The following is a 24,038-nucleotide window of genomic DNA, read 5'->3' on the forward strand; positions in this document are numbered from 1 at the left end:
GGGGGGGGGGGGGGGGGGGGGGGGGTGGTGGTGTAGCCACCCGTAGAATCAGATAGGTCTGAGACTTAGCCTCTCTTACTTCACCCACAAAAAAAAAAAAAACAATCACATACATGAGAAATTGACAATTTTTGTTCAAACCATGAATCACAGAAGAATGATGTCTGTAACCACAAGGTTCCAAAGTCGAGCTCCTGGCGGGAGTAATCTATTGACATTTTTAGTTTGAGTTGGTTGGTTATGGACAATTTAAGTTGATTTATCTCTTTGTGGTCCTTTGCTGGTTAGGGTCACAAGAGGTGCTTCATTTATAGCGCATTTGAGTAGTGACTATGATTTTTTCTGTATTTTTATCAATACACATTTTTTTGACATTATAAAAATTTTATGGAGAATAATATTCCAAAGAATCAAAGATGTATTCCAGTCAACTTAAGCCATGGAAACTTATAGCTCGAGGCATGACCTGCTTGCCCGACAAAGCTTAGTGGGGGATCGCCTTCTCTTGACCCTAACTAAATACATAAACATATTTTTTATATATAAAAAATGTTTTTGGCATTTTACAGCCTCATATTCTCGAATGTCAATTGTTATAGGGATAAGGGTCAAATAGACCCTCAAACTATAATCAATTGTTCAATTAGGCCCTCGAACAATAAAAAGCTTTAATTAGGCCCTCGAACTTGTTATTTTGGGGCAAATAGACCCTTTAACCTATTTGTGACCTATAATTGCAGGTCACCAAAAATTCCGGCCAACTCCGGCGATCGTCCGGTGAACAACACAAAACCATCCACCACCAGCGACCTCACGGGTGGCGTCCGGCAGCGGAGATGGCGACCAACTGGTCGCCATCTCTGTCACTGCGAATGGCGACCAGTTGGTCGCCATCTCCAGTAGACGGAGATGGTGACCAACTTGGTCACCATCTCCGCTGCCGGACGCCACCGGCGACCTCTGGTCGCCGGTGGTGGATGGTTTTGTGTTGTTTGCCGGAACTTCGCCGGACGATCGCCGGAGTTGGCCGGAATTTTTGATGACCTGCAATTATAGGTCACAAATAGGTTAAAGGGTCTATTTGCCCCAAAATAACAAGTTCGGGGGCCTAATTGAAGCTTTTTATTATTCGAGGGCCTAATTGCACAATTGATTATAGTTTGAGGGTCTATTTGACCCTTATCCCATTGTTATATTATGAACCACAGTTGACTTTGCATTATGAATCTGGTTAAAATAGATTATGTAATTTCGGTTAATACATATATACTTACTAAAATTAACATGTATCTACAGTTAACATATTATATATTTGCAATTAAAAAAGTTATGTACCCGTTATAACTACTACAATTACAGCAACATATTATGCACTTGCCGCTGATAAATTATGTAATTATAATTAACATATTATGTACCTTTAATTTATTTATAAATATATAGTCATCAATTAACTAAAGATATATAATATGTTAACTAAATGTACACGACCTGAATATCGTTTTGGACCAAAGTTCACAAATTGGCAAATTATACCATGGACCAGGGTCTATCATCGTTTTGGACCAAAGTTCACAAATTGGCAAATTATACCATGGACCAGAGTCTATCTTGCATTGTAGACCAAAGTTCACAAATTGGCAAATTATACCATGGACCCGAGTCTATCTTGCATTGTAGATCCTAGTCCATCCCCAGATTCTATATTTGTAGTTGACACATTCTGTACCGGCTGTTGACAGTTTCTGTACCTGTAGCTATCATATTACGTGTCAGCAATTATCGAGTTATTTGTTGACATGTAAAGAAACGGTTAACTATAGATACATAATGTGTTAACTGAATGTATAGAATGTTTGTATCAGTGTTCAGAATACAATATGAATCCAGAACCTATAACAATTGTCACAAATCATAATGTAAGGTGGACCATTGTTGATTGTATAATTTGCTCTTTAATGTCCTTTTGGTCCTAGGTCAAGCCCACCTATACATTTCTACCCCATTATGCATGTCTTAATTAGCTAGCTTAGCTTGCAGTACATATTGTTGTCCAAACATGGGATTCAAAGAATCCATTAAAGGTCTCCTATACAAGGATGGATCGGAGTTCTCTCCGTTCACACTTTTAAGCTAAGGCAACCAATCCCCCATTGGCTTGCCCAAAGGGCACTCCATAGTCCATCCAGTTATGTATCTTTCAATCATATGAAAACGATAAACAAGTCTTGTACGATCCAGTTCAGCTAATAGGAAACAAACAAACACAAACAAAATATGATATATTATTGGAGAGTGCGTGATTGTTCCATTTGTATATAGGGCTGTCAAAGTTGGACCGTGTTGGATGGCTTTCTCATATAACTTCCCCCACTAAGGTGTGAACTACTAGAAAATAAAATTTCAATCAAAGAATAATAGATTGCACATTATGGAATTTTTACCATGTGAATTGAAGTTGTGTACGCGCTCTAATAATAATTGTGCCCATTTTGTTGAAAAATTGGACAATTAATAAGAATTACTCCCAAAGATTATGATGAGAAGGTTCTCCACTATAAATGTTACATGTTCGACTCCTCCTGGTGAGAGCTGTGTGCCTGTGTATTGGTCTTCTTAGTTTAAGTCGGTTAGTTATGAATAACTTAGACTGATTTATTTATTGATCTCCTTGTGATCCTTTGCTAGATATAGTGATGCTTATTGATATGATCCCACAGCGACTCCACAAGAGATTGTGAAGTAGTACTAAACTAAAGTTGGGGCCAAACCTCTATTCATGAGCTATCTTTCGTGGTGGAGTTAGGGTCTTTACTTGAGCCCCGTATCAATTGGTGCTCTACTATGAGAGGCCAGAGGCCCAGAGTGTGGTGACCTAAGAAAGGGTTACCTAGCTAGTTTTTGATAAGGTCCGGAGTGAAGTCATCCAAAAAGGAGTAGTTGTCTAGAGTAAGTTGTCCTGAATGTCGGTTTAAACTAGGGTCATACCTCTCCTCATGAGCTAGCTAAGTTTGAAAGACAAGAAGGAAGTGAGGAAAACCAAACCCTTGAACTAGATTGAGAATCAGAAGCCCTTTCAATTTCAATTCAAAGACGTGAGGCACATAACATAATGTATAGAAATAGTACTAAAAGAACGAATTATATGAAAGCTACTTTAATTTAATTTGACAATAATGTAACTGATATATATTCCTTAACAAAACACAACACAGTCCATACAATACTATGATGATGATGATCAATAAGCAATATGAAGCTGACAAATTTTCCCCATTACAAAAGGGTTATTACATCATAAAAGGCTTGTTAATTAGGTTGTTAATTATAAAGTTTAGCACAGAAGAAAATTTGCCAGCTTCATGACTCTTAATTAGGTAATCAACAAACAACCCTTATTTTAATTTGCACAAAATTAAACCAAGTATGCATGCATGCATATATGCATATTCATTCATGCTCACCACCTAGCACTTGCTCCATAACAAACCACTCCCAATCAACAATTCCCATCAAAGGAAAATCATCAATGTCCGAGAATTTTTTGTTACCGAGCAAATGCCTGGGCGAACCTTAACCAACAAAAAACTAAAAATCCATTCATCACTCCTCAGGAAATTCTTACTTACTCTAAAATTAAAGTGTGCGACTCCTGTATGGTCTTAGAGTAGGTAAGAATTTCCCGATTTGGAGACAGTTTCATCTTCGTCGGTCATGAACTCCTCCTTTTCGTCCTCGAAGCCCTCGAGGGAGGGGTGAGGGGAGTGGCCTTTCCCAAAGGATCTGATGTGGTCTTTGAGGGATCTCTTGTGCTTGAAGTCTGAACCACAGGTGCAATACCAGAGCTTGCCACAGTTCTTCTCATGGGTCCTCCAATCCCCTTTGACAGCAAAGGTTTTGCCACATTTCCTGCAGGTAAAGGGCTTGGACCCATGCTTCCTTTTGTAGTGTGTCTGCAGGGTTCTGAAGTCCTTCAATGGCTTGGCTCTTGGGTGGTTTATGTTGTTCTTACACCCTGGTGAGCAGCAATAGCATGGCAGCCTTAGCATTGCTGCTGGCTGTGTTCCTCTCAGGGATTCTGGCCCCTTCCTGAATTCTGAACCATGTCCCCACATATGCATCTGTTCATACAAGACAACCAGTTACTTTTGACAGACTCTAAGAAACACGTGAATCATAATCTCTTTTATAGTAACAAGATAAAATCTCAATCATTACTCGAATGTGTGCATTGGGTAAACCCCACGTTATAACCCTAATTGGCAAAAGAGCACAAGGAAGTAAATCAGTCTAAGCTAGGTTGTCCATACTTGATCGTATCTATCTTTCAAGCTCATATCTATGCTACTTTTAGCATAATTTAAACATTGTGGAATTTGAACATTTTGGGATAAGAATTTGATGTTATGTCCTTTCATAAAAATGTAAAGTAAAAAAGAGAGAAAAAAAAGGAGAAAGATATTATCTTTTCAAAGAATTAGAGGTGATATTTGAAACTTTCTATTTTAATTTTTTTTTAAAAATCATTGTAAACGAAGATAATAAGAGTTATTACTTAAATTTGAGATCTGTGTTTAGGATTAAAAGCTACACTTTTTTTTGGTTGGAAAAAGGAAATAATTACAAAATTCCATCATAATCTTGTCCCCTTGATGAGTAGTATTATGAACAATCATTTCATTAGTCTCGCCCCACGTATTTATACTTTACACCTTTATAAAGCCTCAAAATTATTCTTCATGATTTGATCAAAATAGGTGGATTATATATAATTTCCTCATTAACTTTATATCAAAACCCGGAATTATTAAAAAAAAAAACCCTTAATTCTTTTCCTTTGGAAACATATAAATGACCAAGAAAATTATAAAAAACATTATATTATTTCAATTCTTATAATTAGTACATGAAAATATTTATGTAATAAGTAAAAAAAAAGTATTAATTGGGACTTGATATACGAATTCTGTCCCGGCAATCACTTTATCCTCACAATATCTGGTGCAATCAGATATAGGTAATCAGGTATATGTGCGTGATCGTATAGGGTATAGGGTAGAATAAAATTCTAGTACAAAAATGACCAGACAACTTGCGTCCGAAGTTGAAGGAATTAAGAGAGATGGATTGATGATCATGACTTACCTGCATATTGTTGTACCTATTGAAGGTTTTGCTGCAAATGTTACAAGCAAACTGCATAGGGCCAACAAGAATCTGGGTGGGTGTGGGGATCCAAAACCTACTCTCAGTGTTGAAGTTGCATCCATTATCGCCATCAACAACCACCGCCCTTCTCTTCTTCTTCACGCTCTCATCCTCCGCCGCCTTAAAAACGTTGAAGGGTTTAGCCTCCTCGCCGGAATCCGGCAGCCCTATATGCAAACCCACCGCCACTTTCTCCTCCTCCTCATCCCTTTCTTCCTCCTTGACGCCGCCGCCTTTCGCCTCCATCAGCTTGCTCAGAAGCGGCAAACATTGGAGGGTTTCTTCATGATTATTATCGGCCACTCTTTCCGGATTTTCAAGTGCTGGGAATTTCAAGAAGTTCATGGTGTCTTTGTTGTTACCAGAGGATTGATGAATAAGAAGAAGTTGTGGTGAGATTGAAGAAGAAGGAGAAGAAGAAGAAGAGGGGATTGATGATGGCTGTTTGAGCCATTCAATGAAGGTTGGAGCTTGAAAACACAGATTATTGAGACCTGCTTGGATATGGCAGTTTCTTATACCCATATTTGGGAGAAGAGAAGAGAAGAGGAGATAACCAAAAACCCAAAAAAAAAAAATGAAGAAACACAACAAGTCTTGTAATTTGTCCAAGTCACTCCACTTAAATGGTTTGTATGTAGACTTTATGTAGGAAAGTTTTGCACTTAAAGGTTGATTTATGAATAGGTATTTTGTTTGATTTGCCTTTTTAGAACTTTTTGTTCCTTTTCCCCTTGAGTTATTGCACTCAAAAGGGGAGGTATGTAAGGGAGAATTGAATTGAAGGGTATACTAATTAGTGGTGGGGTGGGGTTAAGGAAAATGACATGCAAATTAAAATGTGGTTTCACTATTAATTTTTTAATAAAAAAAAATAAAGAAAAAGAGAATCCTAGAATAGTTTTCTATATATTATTTATAATTTCATCAATTTTAATTTGGGAAACTTCTATTTTTTTTTTATACAATAGATAGAAAAACAAGAGGACCAAAAAAAAAAATTCCTTAATTAATCAAGCTTTACCATTAATATCCAATTCAACAATTCGATCCCTAGCCACCGAGTACCAACCACTACCAACCAGTCTTAAATGTTAATCAACTTGGCTCTGATACCACTTGGCCTCTACTGGCCTCCGCTCAACCGTACTTGTCTATATTGTCTTTTATTTAGATGTATATAATTGTGCTTGTTATTTTGTTACTAGTATTAAAAAAAATGTATAAATTAACACATTTAAACATCTATCTATCTTACTAAACTTTCAAGGTTGCAATAATTATAAAATGAAACCCGCTCATAAAAGTTTTTAATAATTTTAAAATTGACCCCATATTTTTTTACTAAAACCCTCAGCCTCTAATAAATTCTGATAGACGACTGAGATCAGTCCTCACTTTTTACCGGAGGATTATATATATATATATATATATATGAAAAAAATACATTAACAATTTTTTTAGCATGTACCTAAAATTGCTCATAATGATACTTGGACAATATTTTTAAAAGATAAGATTGCGGAGTAACCTTTTGGCCTGAAAAGATAACAAAACAATAATAGAACATCAAGACCATACATGTCCACGTACATATAATTAATTAATTAATTAATTAATTAATTTATTGGACACAAAAATTTTGATATCGTATTATATATAGTTCTTATTATAGGAATTGATTACATCACACAATCTATATAGTAATGTAGCTACGGCCCATTCATCATGTCATCTAGCTTCCACAAGGATTGCACCCATTGCTAAGAGCATAATTGAACTTCGATGAATCCATTAATTGTTATGATTTTAATCTTAAAAACAAAATACCGACAAAGATATCATGAATGCGGATTTTCAGGAGATTAAAAAGATGCTTTTTATTTTTCTCCCATTGTCACATGTCCATCGGTCTCTTAACATTTCCATTTGTACATTATTGCCATTTGCCACTGTCCATGATTCTCGATCTCTTTCAAGTATTGGTATATAATTCACGACCATCCATGCATACGTGCCAATAAGTTTTCATTATTGTAAGTTCGGTCTACTTTGCTCCTATTTTCGGGATGGTAATGCAGTGATCACAATAATTATATGCATAAGCAAAATGCAGAGAGAATATGGAGAAAGTAGAAGAGAGAAATTTGAGAGAGAAAAATGCCAGCTTGACATTTCATTAATAACTGTTATAAATAAATAAATATATATATATATATATATATATATATAGATCACTAATCTCAACCGTACATAAACATAAATATAGAAAAAGTAGAAAGGTGGGATAATGACCACAAATTGCAAAGATATTTATAACTTTCATAAATATTTTACTAAACAAGAAAAAATAATTACAATGTTCAATGCTAATCGAGTAAATGCTTGGCCCGGAGGCCAAACGAGGCAGGCCTTTTAGGCCCGCTCTTTGGCGAGCCTCAAAAACCGAAACCCACCCTACCTAGAAAGAGAGCGGGGGAAGGTTGGCCTAGCAGGCAAAACCTATTCTGACGGCTCTAATAACAAAAGAGTGAGCAACGCCAGGTGGGTTAGTTGGCCAACCAAACGTCTTTCTAACTTGTATGAGTTGTATCATTGGTCTCAAGGAAAAAAAATCCTAAATATTACAAAATTTGTGTTGGAAAAATTAGTTAAATTAGCATTTAAAGTTATATTTTGAGGTATAATTTTGAGTGGAGTTCACACCCGATAAAGTCAAAGTGGATTTATATTTTCATAGTGGAGAAGATAAATTTGATATATTAGGGCATCACTAACTCTTCCATTCTTTTCTCTTTCACATCACCATACAATCTCTTTCTCTATTTTATCTCCAATTTTTCTCCCCTCTTTTCTCCTTTTTGTGGGCTCACTCCTCCAGACTCATACATATCACTTATTATTTAATTAACTTTTATATAATTAATAATTTTAATTTTATAATTATAATTTCAAATTCAATTTTAAATAAAAATAAATTTAAATAACAATTTTTTGAATTATAAAATATAATTTCATAAATCTTCAAAAAAAAAAATTCATGAATTAAAATTTGCCGTTGAAATCGTCCATGGAACAAATTAACATTTAGAATCGACTATAAAATTTTAAATACTAAATATACCAACAATTAATATAATTAAAATTTGTTAAAATAAATTTAAAATTAGAAATTAAAAGAATTTGAATAACAAATAAAAACAAAATTAATCGTTCAACTGCTTGAAGCAATTAAAATAATTTTAAAAAATTTGGTGGCGCGTGGACAACACGCGCTACGTGCCCAGGGAGACAACCTCTCTCCAAAGATTATTTCTTCCTCCCTGCCCCCAGCCGTTCTCCTCCCTTTCTCCCCTCAAATTGGTGCATTGGAGATGTCCTTATAGCTCAAAATGGATAATGAGTGAGGATAAATTATTGATTCTTAAAGTTTAGCCATTGAGTTGAGAAAAATGATTATGGGTGAGCTTTTAAGTAAAATTTGTTCCAAATTAAATCAAAAAGGGATGTGAGTTTGCACTAAAATATAAATATAATTTAACTTTTTAACGAGTTTGAATTGTATAACATAGAGACTTTTTGTTGTGTGCGCATGGAAGGGGATCGTGCAAATCAAAATCCAAAATGAGTTCAATTTATTTGAGAATTAACTTAATAACATCTAATTAATTACCATTCTAATTAATTTACCTTTTTGGAAGTTACAATTTGAATTTTAAATTTAATATTGAATTCTAATGAATATCATTCTCCTATAAATATCTTATGTTGAACAAAATATTAAAGAGCTAGGTTTTGCCTCTCTTACAAATTCTGATTTTTTCTATGAAACTTTCTTTACTGTTCTAAAATTCTACCAAACACTTCTTATAAATTTGAAATGTCCATCTTTATTCAAACGTAATAAAATTTCAGTCGAAAGCATTATAATTTAATTTGCGCGTATTTCCCATTATTATTCTCGACCCTACACCGACCCCCATCCAAGATGATCCCTTTGTAAAAATTTCAAGCTTTCAGACTCTAAAAAACATAACCAGTTTGGTGAAGTGTACTGTTTGGCTTCTAGTTGTCTCAACAATGCTTTCTCATCTCTATTATCCATGGAAAAGCCATTTTCTTGGACCTACCTATATTAACCTTTAACTTGTTTTTTAATAGTTGATGCCAAAAAACCAAAAGGGAAAAAAGCTAGTTTGGTGAAAAAGGGGGTTTGCTATCATTAACACTAGTGGAATGGGGTAATTAGTTTGTAGATAATTACTTGATAATGTTAAAGCAATCTTTAATTTGGGTTGTTACTATGAGCTGAGGTTGTAAGAAGGGTAGTATACATATTCTATTCGATCCACTGACGAGGTTTCACATGCTCTATAGTTTTATTCAGATTTCTAAAGTTTTCAAAAAAAGAAAAAATAAATAAAAAAAAAAGAAGCTTTTTTGGTAGAATTGTTGCCTTTTCCCTCATAGTCAACTTGATAGAAACTAACACCCCGTGATGAAAGCTTTTAGAATTTTTATTATTACAAAACGGCCTTGGAAGTTTCGTGTAATTCATAAAGGGCATTATTGTATTCTTGACCCTTTTATTTATTTATTTATTTTTTTTTAAAAAAATTGTGCAATTCCCTTTTGCTCAATACCAACCACCACGATTTTCGAGATAGATAAAAATAAGTGTCTTATTTATGCTTCAATAGGTTATAGGAGGCGGTATTGACGCTTTGGGAGATCATGAGATCGAGCCTCAGTGGAGGCGGTATTGACTCTTTGTGTTTCAATAAGTTGAGAAAGTATAGATGAACAGATACTACAACGTAATAGGGCTAGTTTATTAAAAAAAAAGTGTCTTATTTTTATTTTTAATTTTTTTAAAACTTCAAGTAAAAAAAACACCGTTGGGTTAAGGATGACAATTTCAATTCGTTATGCGAATATCTACTAAAATTAATCCCGTATAAATCGAGTTTTTGAGTGATAATGGGTGATGGATCGATGGTGAGTCTTAAAAAATTAAACCCGTGGAGGGTTGGATTGGCTTCGAGTTCTCTAAGGACAAAATCTGCGTGAACCCCACCCGACCCAGTGATGAAGGGAAGGTTTTTTTTTTTTTTTTTAAATTTAAAATTGTTAAAATAAATTAAAAATAATAGTTTTTTATAAAAATAAAATTACACATTCTAATTTTTTGACGTTGTGATCAACTGTTGATCCAACATGTATGAAAGAATTTGATGTTGTTTGTTTTTATTGTTAGGTTAGATATAAGGTTTACCAAGTCAAGTTTAAATCGTAATGATTATGGAAGAAAAATGTATAATTAACTTATTAAGCTAAGTCAAGTTATTTTAGTAATGATTGGTGGAGGAGAAAGTTTATAAATATTTATTATATTCTTCAAAAATTATTACTCCGTATTTTCCAAATTCTAAAATTTCGGCCACTTTTTTATTTTATTTTGTTTTGTTTTGTTTCTTCCCCCTGGAATGCAACACGCACAGACCGCAGTTCTTTGTGAGTATAATGTGGGTGGAAGTAACTACCGCTTTCACACTCAAACAAGCTAAGTAGTCAACAACCCTCCATAATTCGCCATTTCCCAATGGCCAATACCCATTTTATTAATTTTGCATCTAACATCTTTTCTTTTTTTTTTTTTAAATTGTTGATCATGTATAACACCCGATATCTTTATCTCTGTGAAATTAATTTGAGTTTGATTTAGATTAGACTCATATAATTTGACTTTTAGCAGCTCGCTTACCAATTGTTCCAAACAGTTAGGTTGCAAGTTGATCATTGCCTTGATAACTATAAGGTTTAAAGTTCGACTCACAAGTCACGTCTTCTTGGTTTGAGCCGGTCAGCTATGGGTAATCTTGGATGATTTACCGATCCTTTGCCTCTTAGAGCCACAAGGCCGAATTTACTCAGTGTACACCCTCAAGTAGTGACTACGATTTTTACTTTTTTTTATTAACAGCCAAAAAATTTTTTAGGTTGCATTTAAGATCCTTTATTTAACCATAAGTCTCTTTAAAAAAAGAAAAGAAAAGAAACTAGAAGTCTCAATTTTTAGTTTTAACTCATACTATACACGATAAAAGTGTGTATATTTTTATTATGTAGGTTAGTTCTTTTGTGTTGGAATGGTGTTCTTATGTTGACTGAATGTTAAATTAGAATGAATTTCTTTATTAATTAGTGTTGGAGAGTTTGAAAAAAAAAGTTGATACATGACTACTTGTTAGGCTTTATAAGTTCGAGGGTAATATTATTTTACAATATGGCTTAATTTGTTTCAGATTAAATATTTTAATGCATTATCTATAGATATTATTGTTTTTTTTTTGAAAGAATACATATTATTGTTTTAAGAGTAACAAATACTATATGTCCCATAAAATTAAAGAGTGATGCAATGATTATCTCATCTTAGACTCTCAATATATGCAACTAACAGGAGGAGAAAATGCATATACCTTATACATTTGGTGATCTTAATTGAAAGGCTAGTCAAACCAAGATTAATTCTTTAATGCTCTAGTCAACAAAAAATATTTGAAAGTGAAAATATACCTAGTCTCTACTTGACTCCAAAGATAGATGACTATTGAAAAGTTGGTTTATAATTTTTTTTTTTTTGATATGTGTAAATATAGCCCACATATTTTTCTAACTTTGAGACTTGGGAGTTGAGAATTCTTGACAATATCTCAGTGAAGGAATACCAAATGGGATGACTTGTAGTGAAGGATGTGTCAATTTCATGACTTGGCCCTGCCAATCTTTTTGCATTCTGCGGAACTTGGAAAACTATACATTTCTATGGAAAATTTTGTCAGTTTTTTCATCATTACTAACTTGGATTATCATTAGAATAATTTATGTACCATAGTTGCAGTTGTATTATTGTTTTCTGAAGTGGTAATTCGTGAAGATTTAAATCAGTTTAGTTGGTCTGAGTGGCCTTCCACTCTCGTTCCTTAAAAGATGTCAGAAATTTGAATCCTCTCTTTATGGAAAAATTAATATAATCAATACTTTATTTAATCTTAGTATAGTATGAATTTAAAGGTATTTCTTACCATTAGGATCTGTTCAAGACATCTTGTTGTCCCATTAAAAAAAATTGGCGAAGGTTTAGGCGAGGCGTCGTAATTATAGTTGAATTGACCACTACAAGTCTGCAAGCCTCCGCGGGGCACGACTTCTTTGCCGCGTATTAACACGAACGAAATATGTTTGCCGGCCTGTAGCTTGGTTGGCCGTTCTTGACAGATATGTATTCTTTTATTTAATTGGATCGATCATTTAACATTAGACAAGTAAAAAAGTAATCTCGAACACGGTGTAGAATTTCAATTTTCAAGAGATGAATTATACATTGATCATGATTGAACATCATCTATGTTCGTTGTATATCCACGCATATATCTGTATTTTTCTTATTCTTTTTAATTTTATTTTATACCTAAAAAAAATACTTTGGAAGGTTAAACGCGAGTTAATACTCAATATAATCCTCAACTATAGTAATTTTATACAATTTAGTCTTAAATGACTTTTTGTGCTCATTTATTCTTCGACTTTGATGGTTTTATACAATTTAGGGTGTGTTTGGTTCGCACATGGGAATCGGAATTAGGATATCAAATATTGGGTAATGGTAATGGATTTTGATAAAAATATTTTGCATGTTTGGTAGTAGGGTGGATTAGATCAATCATCGCTTTTTACATGAGAACATGCTCTCACCTGAACCCTCTCATATATATATATATATATTATAATTCAATGCAACGTTGTTCTCCCATGCGGGCGTGCGAACATATATATTTTTAACTTATTTTTTGAATTAAACAAAAAAAAAAAAAGAAAAAAACTTATGGGCCGGATCGCAGGACCTGCCAACCCGCATGGAGCGGGCTAGGGTTGCATGAACCCTAGTTCGCGGGTCAGCCCGCAAAAACCTGCCATAAATTAGGCCTGCGGTGGGGCGGGCCTAATGGGCTGACCCAACCACTTTGACAGTAACTTATTGTTTATTTAGTCTTAAATTTAGATTAACTCAATTTATTTCTTCATAGTACAAAGGCTGGTCATGAACTAATGATATAGTTCAATAAAACTAGAGATATGCGTTATTAAAAAAAAAATGAAACATGCATGTAAACAAAAACATAAGAAAATGGCATTATTGTCAATGAATCAGTGTATATCAAAGTATGTACCCATGAAACACGACGTGGAGACCTGCAAATTAAAACACAACTGTATGTAGAACAACAAACACGTATATGGATGTACAACGTAACCATTGAAAAATGAAATACATCAAGAAAAGTGAAAAGGGAATGAACATATACATATGGTGATTAAAGTCCACGAAATGAATACATGACCATGTCCCGACAAGGAAGCTCATGGTACGGTGGTCATTCAACATGAAAGCAACACCCTTTCATTTAATTAATTCTACCTTAATGAAATAATAAATAAATATAAATGGGGGCTTTAATTATGAGTTTAAACTTTTCGGCGTTTGGTTAGGAGGGAATTAAGAGGGAAGGAATTGTAATTTCGTGAGAAAAATACAGTGAGAATTTAAATAAATTGTTTGGTAGTCAAAATAGGATGATTGTAAATTAAAATGTAAGAAGTGAATAAGGATGAAAATTTTCTTGTATAATAGTAATATAATAATTACAAGGTCAAAATAATAATTTACCTTGAAATTACAATTTCATGGTTGAAGGGTATTGCAATTCCCTTCAACCAAATCATGGAATTATAATTTCATGGGAGTTTGGTAAGAATTGAATTACAAATCCATCTTACCAAACACTCCCTTAGTTGAGATATATTACATCATATACAGTGTATATATATATACACACACATATGTATGTATATGTATATATGTATGTGTGCGCGCAAGCGCAACTATTAGCTTAGGTCATCTATTTGAGTCTCCTAGTTTGCATGCTACTTGGAGCTTATCAAAGAATAATTTACTCACACACGTGAAAGGAGTATTAAATATATATAATATATAAACATAGATTAGAGTCTAATTATTAGTTTATATTTTTAGTTTTGATGGAGTACATTCAATTCCACTTAATTTTTAAATCTAAAAATTTCATTCTTTTTTTTTTTTTTAAAGCAAAAAATTCTTTGGTTTGGTTTGAGAATATTGAAACTGTCAAACAATAATGCCCAAAGAATTTCCTGCAACTGAATTGATTGGCCTCCAAATAGCAAACAATAAATTGTGGTAGATAGAACCAAAAAGAACAATCTCCCTATGGGCCGAAAAAAACAAGAAAATTTTTCAATATGGGCTGGAAATTGGGCTTGCCCACTCTTGCAATTTATATCTAATTTCTATTTTTGGCATAAAAGGTGTTTAAAAAAAAGTATTCAAAACTTATTTTGGGCAACTTCAATTCATTATGGTGTGGAGCATGCTATTAAATAATGTGTGTCAGTACACAAATAATGTATTTTTAATATATTAAAAATATACTTTATATTCAGGAAAATTACATTATTTAAGTACTGAAAGTACATTGTTTTGTATAATGTACATTCATTACACGAATAATATACTTTTAGTATATTAAAAATATACTTTTTGTTATGTTCTACAAAATAATTTGTCTTATGTGGACCATGGTCCATATACACACACAAAAATTTTGTTTATTTATTTATTTTTTTCCTTTTTCTCTTCCCTCTTTCCTACATGAATTTGAAAAACGCATAAAAAAATTCACACTGATGAGGTTGCTCGCTCTAAATTAGTCCACAAATAAATGGTGACAATAATACATTATAATAGATCCGTATTAAACAATTTGTGCATGCATGATGCATGGATTATTGTATACACACGTCCATAGTGGTGGGGATGTATTTATGCCAAACTTTCTCACATTGCATGCATGCTCCTACTACATAAACATAATTAATTATTGGGATTGGGATTTTGACATATTTATTTTAGAAATGGAAATGGAAATGGAAATGGATGAAGTAATTAATTAACGCCTTCTGGCCGCAGTTTCCCTCTGGCAATTGAAGAAAAGGGCGGCCACAGGGGAGGCGAGGTCGTTGTCGTCGCTAAATTTGCGAGTGTTGAATCGGTCACGACACAATGGTGCATTCACTCCCATTCCCAGCCTTCTCTTCTGCTTGTAAAGCACAAACACAAATCTGTGAATCCCAATATTTGGCCTCGGCATCTCGTAGCTCACTATTTCCCTTCCTATATATACATACATATATGCAACACATCACGTACACACATATATAGTAACCCATTTACTTTCTTTTTTAAAAAAAAAAATTATTATTAATTATCATGTAATGTATATATACCAAATGAGGAATCCGTTGTGCCTGGAATGTCTGTGACTATCCTGCAGAAATATTATGAAATCATTAGGAAGAGAGATGTTATTAGTTGGTGGAGATATTGAAAATGACTCAAGAATGAGGACAGGGAGTTCAGGAGCTCATAATTCGGGCCCCAAGGAGATGATCGGGATGACTCAAGGAGAGTCCACGATCCGAGGCCCGAGAAGAGTCCGCAAACCGGATAGAGAGCGAGGCCCCCGAGGCCGGTCCCGGGCTACTAGCCAATAGCCATCCCTGCACCAAAGCCTTTCTCTGGGTCCGGAATGATGAGCCAACCTAGTCACATGGCCCACCAAGTGGGCCTGACTTGATCTCACGCTCCACATCAATTTTAGGGATCGGTTAGTTAGACCTTTTTCCTTACATAAATGACTTTGGCTAGACTAAGACAATTCTGAATCAATTTGTTGCATGCATATGTAGTGTATCACTACTCCATATAATATACGCCGATAGCCTCTTAGTTTGATGAGATGAGAGTACTCCTCCATCATCTGGGAGTGTGTTATAATTGGTTGTTATTTGTTGTAATCATTATATTAAATAACAACATCATAAAAATTAACTTTAGCGAATATAATGCATACAATTTATATTTAGACACCTGTTTGGTGATAGATTTGACTATTTCTTGATCTGGTTAATGGAGAAATTAAATGAAAAATCTTATATAAGTATGTAACTATTTAATATATAAGAAGATGGCTAATTTTAATTTAATTTGCAGCACAAACCAGTGTAGGTGCTCCCTAAGGTATGGATCACTAGGGCCAGGAACATCAGGGTCTGTCATAATCTGTTGAAGAAAAATCAAAAGCTTTAATAAGAAATTATAACACAAGAAAGCTTATAGGATTATTTATTAATTTATTTATATAAATACAATAAAAGTCCGTCTAAGTGCTTGTAGACGGGAGAGGGAAACTAGTGATCGAGAAGTCGAAAGTCATATGATTGTGTTGGGCGTCAGAATTCAGCCTGCTCGATTCGAGACATGCCATGAAAGGATGTAGTTAAATGGTTAATGTCTACCTACTTATAATAGAATATAGCAGCAACCAAATAGCCAAAGAATTCTGTGGTTAAGCGTGATTGATTTACAACAGTCACAGGATAGGTGACCCCGGGGAAGTAAGCATGACCACTTGCTCACTATTCTTTCATCATGTTAGGTGAGATGAATGAGAAAAAGTAGTAGAGTAGAGTACCTACCAATGTGAAAAAGGATCTCATATCACCTCCATGAACCTCAACCCTAGGTCTAGTGGTGACAGAGGATGGAAAAAACTCATGGCCATTGTAGACATGCTTGTTTGGGCTGTAAATTACACTCATCTTAACACTTGGGGAGAAGCGGTCTATCACATCCCCAACTACTTTTCCTATCACAAGGGAATCTGACATTCTTGCCATTATATTATTACTTGATAATATATATATATATATATATATATATATATATATATATTGTGCAAAAGATCTTCAAGAATTAATGAACACCACTAACAAAACTAGCTCTTCTGCAGAATTGTTTTCTGGAATTCAAGAAGCAAGATCTTTTGCATAGATCAGATATCTACAAACCTTATATTTATAGTGCTAATTAACCTAGCTACATGCACCTATGTATAAAGGAGAGTTATGCATTGGGTGCCTGATAGACTATGAAGATATACTTAGTTTAGTTTATAGGTCGGATATGATAAGTCCAATATTTTACTATCAGAACATGATGCTATGTGTTATATAAATATAATGAAATAAAGTTACACGTTTACTAACATGTAGTATAACTTTTGACATAGTGGTAAAAGTTTGATCACAACAATTAGTATCAGAGTAGGTAGGTTGCAAAGAAAATGACAAATCAGCCTGGACAAACTAAGAATGAAAATTATTTTTTGCATTATTTATTGAATTGTGCATTAAATTTTATCTTGATTAAGTATTTAAGCTACTAGAGAAGAGTATTTTATTCATCACTTTACATATAAAAATTTTAAGTTAAAAGCCTAAAAGATAGGGAAATGACAATTATTCCCTGGCGCTTTCTTCCTCTTGACTATATTGGTTTTGCCCTCATCTTTTCCCCCCTATAAGCTAGAGAATATATATCTAATTAATTAATTTTTTCTTTAGAAAGGATTAAGGAAGAATGATACTCCGTATAAAAGTCTTATAAAATACACGGACTTAACCACTTAAGTGCATATTTAAGGGAATTTGGGAAAAAACCAATCTGACCAGCATTTTGTCCCTTAATTGAACCGGTCCAGTGCGAATGGGGATTAGTCTGAGTATGGTACGGGCTTAAAAGTGTCTCCTACAATTATTAGGATCTCCTCAGGATACCTCATGGTCTAACTCATCTAAATATATAATTAATTAATAATTTCGATTTCACCCCATTATAAATGTATTAAATAATGACTTTTTTTAAAAAAAAATTACTTTTTTATTTCAATTCAACAAAAGATAATTTTGATAATGACTTTAATATTATTAGATTTATATTAAATGAAAATCTTTATGGAATATCTTAACATAGGAAAAATGACAATTTTATCGGATTGATAATGACAGCTGTGATTGATTCTCATTCCTCTCCTGGGCATCCATTCTTACCTGAGCGCGCCCCTATATATGTGTGTACATATGTGTGTGTTTCCATAAGACCATAATACTTAATAGTATTTTTAATTATTAATTATATTGATTTTTAGAAATTATTTAATACAATATAATATAATATATTTGATTTTTGGTCTACGCACTTTATTTTCTAACCCCTTCACTATGTGTATGCATATATGATATATAAATTAAATAAACTAACTATTATCCATATCTACATTGATATTATATTTCTTGTATTATATATTATATTATAGAAGGAAAATAAAGGAAGGAATGTGAAGATACTGCATGGACATTCTCAAATTAAATCAATAAAATTAAGCTTCAAGTGAGTTTAGCATTTAAGGTAAAGATAAGTATAAATTACTTGCTAGCTAGCTTATACAATATTCTGTATTCTTCCTAGAAGAGGTGTGGGGATAAAGGAAATGATTGATTCTCCACCAAGAAAGGCCACAAATTATTTGTGGACTTTAGTATCATTAATTTACACAAAATAATACCATATTATATTATTCCTTTCTTCAACGGGTAACGGTATAAGTAGGAGTTTACTACAAATAGATGCATGCAACAACCTAAATGCCATTTTCTTCACATATATTCCTATTATGCTAGCTTAGTGCTAATTAATTATTCTTAATTATTCAATTAAAGTCTCTCATATACGTAATGCTCCCCTCTTATCCTATGCTCCACGTTCATGGTATATATGCATATCTAACTAGATCATGCAGCTTAGCAACTTTCACTTACAATTAAGAATTTCAATCTTAGATTAAAATTGATTGATTAGCTTGATAAGACTAGCTAAAAAATTAAAGGGTTATTAGAATAAAAAAAATTGACGTGACAACGTTAAAAAACTTGCTTATATTGTCCAACATTTGTTCAAATTGTGATATTGAGTTGAAAAAAATGAAAATACCTTTAAAATTTTAGATTTCGACATGTTTTAAACGAATAGGTGATCGACACGATGAATTTTAGCATTAAAACAGTCGTGGAACTAAAATTGGTACTAAAACAATAGTCGTGAGACCAAAATTGGTAGAAATTAAACATATAGATCAAAATTGTCATTTTGCTAATAGTTGTGGAACCAAAATTAGTATTTTCTCATTTTATATTACTTGAATGAAAGTATGAAACGCACCCTTAAAGAATTTCCGTGGCTCATATTTACCCAAAAGTTTGTATGATATAGCTTTTAATTTTTATATTTTGAATCCGAAAAATTAAAACATGACAAGTGGCAAAGCGACTGGAATATTTGTTCTTCTTGTTCTTCAATAATTTGCTTATGTCAGAGAAGGAAAGAACACTTAATTGGATCATATGTCCTAAAACGACCACCAAATTTGGTTCTCCACCATTTAATCCAAGATAATGAAAATAAAAGGCAGTGATAGATTCCTATTTTGTAAATTCCTTATCACATTAGTAACTCAGATTCTAATAAACGAAGTATAGCTACCTAGGACGCTTTAATTATTTATTTATTTATTTATTGAAGTATAGCTACCTAGGATGCTATAATTTTGTTTTTTTTTTTAATTATTATTTGTAAGAGGGAGGGGCCGGGTAGTCCCGAGGAGCTAGCGATTTCTGCTAGTATTTAATTTATGTGGTATCTTCCACTTTTACAGGTGTAGCGTATGTGTTTTTTTGTACTAGTGTGCACTAGCTGACTGGGTTCTTGATTTTTATGGCGCCATCTGAATTGAGTTTAACAACCCCATAATTTGGAGGTGACCAAGCAACCCAAAGCTGAAGGGCCGGGAGGGGGCCATTCCTTTTCGAGAGGAGATGATGAGCTTCTTTAGCCTCTAAAACGCTATAATTTAATGGTAAATGGATGTTATCTGATTTTATTAGCTGAATGGGTTAGAAAGTATAATTAATTGATAATATTAGCTGATTGTAGAAAAATGTTTGGTAAATTAGCAGTTAGTTGATAGCTGTTTGATATAATTTCTTTTTTCAAAAGGCTAATTGAAAAGGCTGCTTTGAGTAGCATTTTGAAATTTAGTATTTTGGAGTTACAAAAAACTTATTAACTAAACACTTATATTTATTTTTTAACCAAGTCAAACAACTAATAATGATCAAATAGGCCAAAATTGACTGATAGGCCAATTATTTACCAAACAGGGCCTTAATAAAAAGTTCAAAAAGCTCAACTTCCAGAAATTTTTTTTTTTTGAGAATTCAACTTCCAGAATTTATCATTACTCCTTTCCTAACCAATCATTATACCATGGGCGGATCATTATAACATGGTTCACCTTACCTCTAACATAAGATATAGTTTTTTTTTTTTTGATAATACATAAGATATAGTTTTATTATACTAAAAGTTCATCTTTTGAAAGTACATTATTTGAGTACTAAAGGTACATTATTTGGTATAATACCAAACATTAATAGATTATTTGAGTACTAAAAGTTCATCTCATTACTCTTTTCCTAACCAATCATTATAACATGGTTCACCTTACCTCTAACATAAGATATAGTTTTATTATACCAAAAGTTCATCTTTTAAACATACATTATTTCAGTACTAAAGGTATATTATTTGGTATAATACCAAACATTAGTAGAGAGACCAAAAAAAATTGCAACAATAGGCTTTTTTTTTTTTTTTTTTAAGTACATTATTAAAGTTGGGACAGAAATTAGGCTACATGCATTCATTAACGTCTCTTCGCTAGTCTATGAATATAACATACTACAATATGAATATCGTATCGCCAAAATATATAAAACATCACTAAGAAATAGATTTTAAATGCCATCGAGAAATAAATATGATACCAGAACAAATATTGCAAATGACTTGACATGTGACTAGTAATATCACCAAACATGAAATAGAAAAGTAATAAATTAAAGTAACAAATAAGATAATATTAATGTTGGGAATAATGTCTTTTAAATTTTGATGATGCTAATAATGTACATATTTGTTTTATGATTTCTGGATAGTTAACAGTTGGCCAACATTACTATTAAAATAACGAGTATATGAAAAATATAGAGAAAATATAAATTTTGTATATATAAGTAAAAAAACATAAAGTGTAGTGACATGACTTTTCATATGGGACATGATGACTCTTTCTTTTTTTTTTTTTTTTTTTGTGAAAAGGAGGGACCTTGAGGCCCCGGATATTAGTGACGTCTACTCGCAGCCACCCCCTGGGAGTCCCGGCGTAGCAGCTCACTTAGCTCGTCAGGCGGTTGGGTCAAGATCGTAGTACCCTTGTTAACTCTTGCCCCAGGTTTGCTAAGAAATCGACGCACTGGTACCTTCGCGAAACACATGAACAATTCCAACATAAATGTTGACCTAACCTTCAAATTAATTGTATATCTAACCTTTATACAAATATATATAGACCTAAAATTCATCTAGCTTAAACCTAGCTTTCACCTTCTTGAGCTCTCCCTTATAAAATTGGAACTTTGGGAGATAGGCTAGTGCAAGTCTCATTGAGAGGAGGATAGGTGAGGAAACCTCTGCAAAATTGCGGACCAGAGTCTACTATGTCAAATGCAACATGTACATAATTATATTTGTTAACTGAAACTACGTTGTATAATATCTTAATTGCAAGTACATAATATGGATAGACTCTACAATGCAAATAGTGCATTATCATCCACGATATAACGATTAAGAAACCTCTCCTATATAGATTGGGTGGCCAAAGGCCTTGTGGTCAAGCAGCATAGCCATGGTCTTGACCCAAGTGAGAGGTCACAGGTTCGATCCCCAATTGGTCGTTGGCTCTTTGTGTTTCAATAGGTTGAACAATTTAGGATTATTTCCCTCCCTCTTTTAAAAAGATGTACGTTAGGCGGGATTTTTGCAACACTAATATGATACATTATTTTTATGCACATAATACATTATTTTTATGTATAAACTATATTATTTTTATACTAAATGGTCATTATTTGAATGTATACAAAATAGTACCAAAATAATTACTTGATGGTTCATTATTTATATGCATAAATTTAATTATTTGTATGCATAAGGTTCATTAGTTGAACATGTACGAACTGATTAAAAGTTGATTGTTTAAACATGTATATTTAAACTCATTTATGCTATATATGAGATTCATTATTTATATAACACAATTAGACTTATTCAGCACATGCACCCCTCCCTCTTCTATTTAAAAATATAACATTCAGTAAATTAAAATTCATTATTTGTATACATAAGGTATACTATTTTTGTGAATATATTTTGATGCACCAAACAGATCAAAGTAGGCTATAATCTGGTCTAATTAGAATTTAAACCATTACCAACACTATTTGGAACGATACTTTTCTAAACCCAATAATTTACGCCAATGAAAATTGTGTGTTTGCAGACTGTTTTTCACGACACAATTTGCGTCAAACTAATTAACTGCGTTCACCATTTCATTGTAATACTATTACCCCCACGGAAGTACGTACGTGCTATTCACTACTTTACCGGTACTACTAGCTAGCCTAACTACTCTTTCAATAGTTATATAAAAAGGGTTTACCTTGTAAAGTGGACTCGTGTTCAAAATGATAGCATTTCAATTGTCATGATTAACACCGTGTCGTTTCTAGATATTAAGTTTGAGTTTATAAACATACCGTGTTTAGTTTATGAATATTAAGCTTTGAGTTTTTGAAAATATTAAAATATGTTATGAGCATATAATAGAGTAAATATTGTAGTGTTTAATTTATGAACATTAAGCTTTGAGTATATAAACATATAGTGTAGTTTCCGAACATTAATCTTTGAGTCTCAAAACACATAGTGTCTAGTTTCTAAACATTAAGTTTTGAATTTATGAAAATATATATGAAATTAAAAAAAAAAAACAATTAGGAATTTCGAAAAAAAAAAAAAAAAAAAAAGGATGTCCTTTTAGACCAAGGTCCATCTTGCAAGGAAAATATTGGTCGACAATATAATTTGTGGCTTTTTTAGGATGGACAAACACACACACACACACACATATATAAGCTAAGGATGTAGTGATAAAAATACAATAGAAGATAAATAAGAACCAATCTCAGTCTTACATCTATAAAAATTCAATAGATTTGATCAGATTTAAAAAAAAAAACAAAAAAAAAACGTGCAGTAGCGTTTTCGTAATTATCATCAACTCCACTCGGAAAAACACGCATCTTAAGTTTGACCAATACCAAAAATATAATTACCAAATTGTCACAGCATTTTTTAATAATTGTTAATCTTAGACGTTGATTTTAGCAAGATCAATTACTCTCCTCTCGCCGCACATGAGCACACCATCCACATTTGAACTATATTATATATATATATATATATATATATATATATATATATATATATATATATACACACACACACACGTCTATAATCAGGTGAGAACCAGGCCCAAATATATAAAATTTCCAAATGTGTTGTAGCTATTGGTGTAAAATTTCCAAATGTGTTGTAGCTATTGGTGTATGAATATGAAAACTGTCTGCATTGTGTTATATATATATATATTACTATTTCGGGTGAAGAATTAGTTGTGTGTTCATAAAATTTTGTCTAAACTTGTAAGTACCAATAATTCAATATTTATTAACTTGTACTTCAAAAAAACAAAAACTTGTACTTGATATTGTTATCCATCTTTCTTGATTATAACTTTATAAGACCACCACTCATCAGTGTTCTATCCACCAACTCACAAACTCTAGTGCAGAAAATGGATCTACTC

General features: G+C 32.8%; 2 protein-coding genes across 2 annotated transcripts; both read right to left on the bottom strand.

Annotated features, from left to right (window-relative positions):
- Positions 1–3,141: 3,141 nt before the first annotated feature.
- LOC116015312 (zinc finger protein WIP3) lies at positions 3,142–5,815 on the bottom strand. Its single transcript, XM_031255354.1, has 2 exons — positions 5,146–5,815; positions 3,142–4,121 (listed from the first exon to the last, which is right to left on the bottom strand). The coding sequence occupies exons 1-2, from the start codon at positions 5,731–5,733 to the stop codon at positions 3,663–3,665; spliced, it is 1,047 nt and encodes a 348-aa protein (XP_031111214.1). The 5' UTR covers positions 5,734–5,815; the 3' UTR covers positions 3,142–3,662.
- Positions 5,816–15,237: 9,422 nt separating this feature from the next.
- LOC116017616 (CEN-like protein 4) lies at positions 15,238–17,060 on the bottom strand. The gene is made up of 4 exons (XM_031258231.1): positions 16,846–17,060; positions 16,368–16,429; positions 15,595–15,635; positions 15,238–15,481 (listed from the first exon to the last, which is right to left on the bottom strand). Exons 1-4 carry the CDS (start codon positions 17,044–17,046, stop codon positions 15,258–15,260), a joined length of 528 nt encoding a protein of 175 aa, XP_031114091.1. The 5' UTR covers positions 17,047–17,060; the 3' UTR covers positions 15,238–15,257.
- Between the last annotated feature and the right edge of the window lie 6,978 nt (positions 17,061–24,038).

Source organism: Ipomoea triloba, chromosome 4 (genome assembly GCF_003576645.1).
Source record: "Ipomoea triloba cultivar NCNSP0323 chromosome 4, ASM357664v1".
In the NCBI taxonomy this organism is placed as follows: domain Eukaryota; kingdom Viridiplantae; phylum Streptophyta; class Magnoliopsida; order Solanales; family Convolvulaceae; genus Ipomoea; species Ipomoea triloba.

Bases quoted from the DNA above. Each gene is read 5' to 3' on its own strand.
- LOC116015312 (XM_031255354.1), bottom strand. From the start codon at position 5,733: ATGGGTATAAGAAACTGCCATATCCAAGCAGGTCTCAATAATCTGTGT. The intron at 4,122-5,145 runs GTAAGTCATGAT...TTGTATGAACAG, and splicing joins ATAGGTACAACAATATGCAG to ATGCATATGTGGGGACATGG.
- LOC116017616 (XM_031258231.1), bottom strand. From the start codon at position 17,046: ATGGCAAGAATGTCAGATTCCCTTGTGATAGGAAAAGTAGTTGGGGAT. The intron at 16,430-16,845 runs GTAGGTACTCTA...TTTCTTCAACAG, and splicing joins TGAGATCCTTTTTCACATTG to ATTATGACAGACCCTGATGT. The intron at 15,636-16,367 runs GTTTGTGCTGCA...ATATTTCTGCAG, and splicing joins CTTAGGGAGCACCTACACTG to GATAGTCACAGACATTCCAG.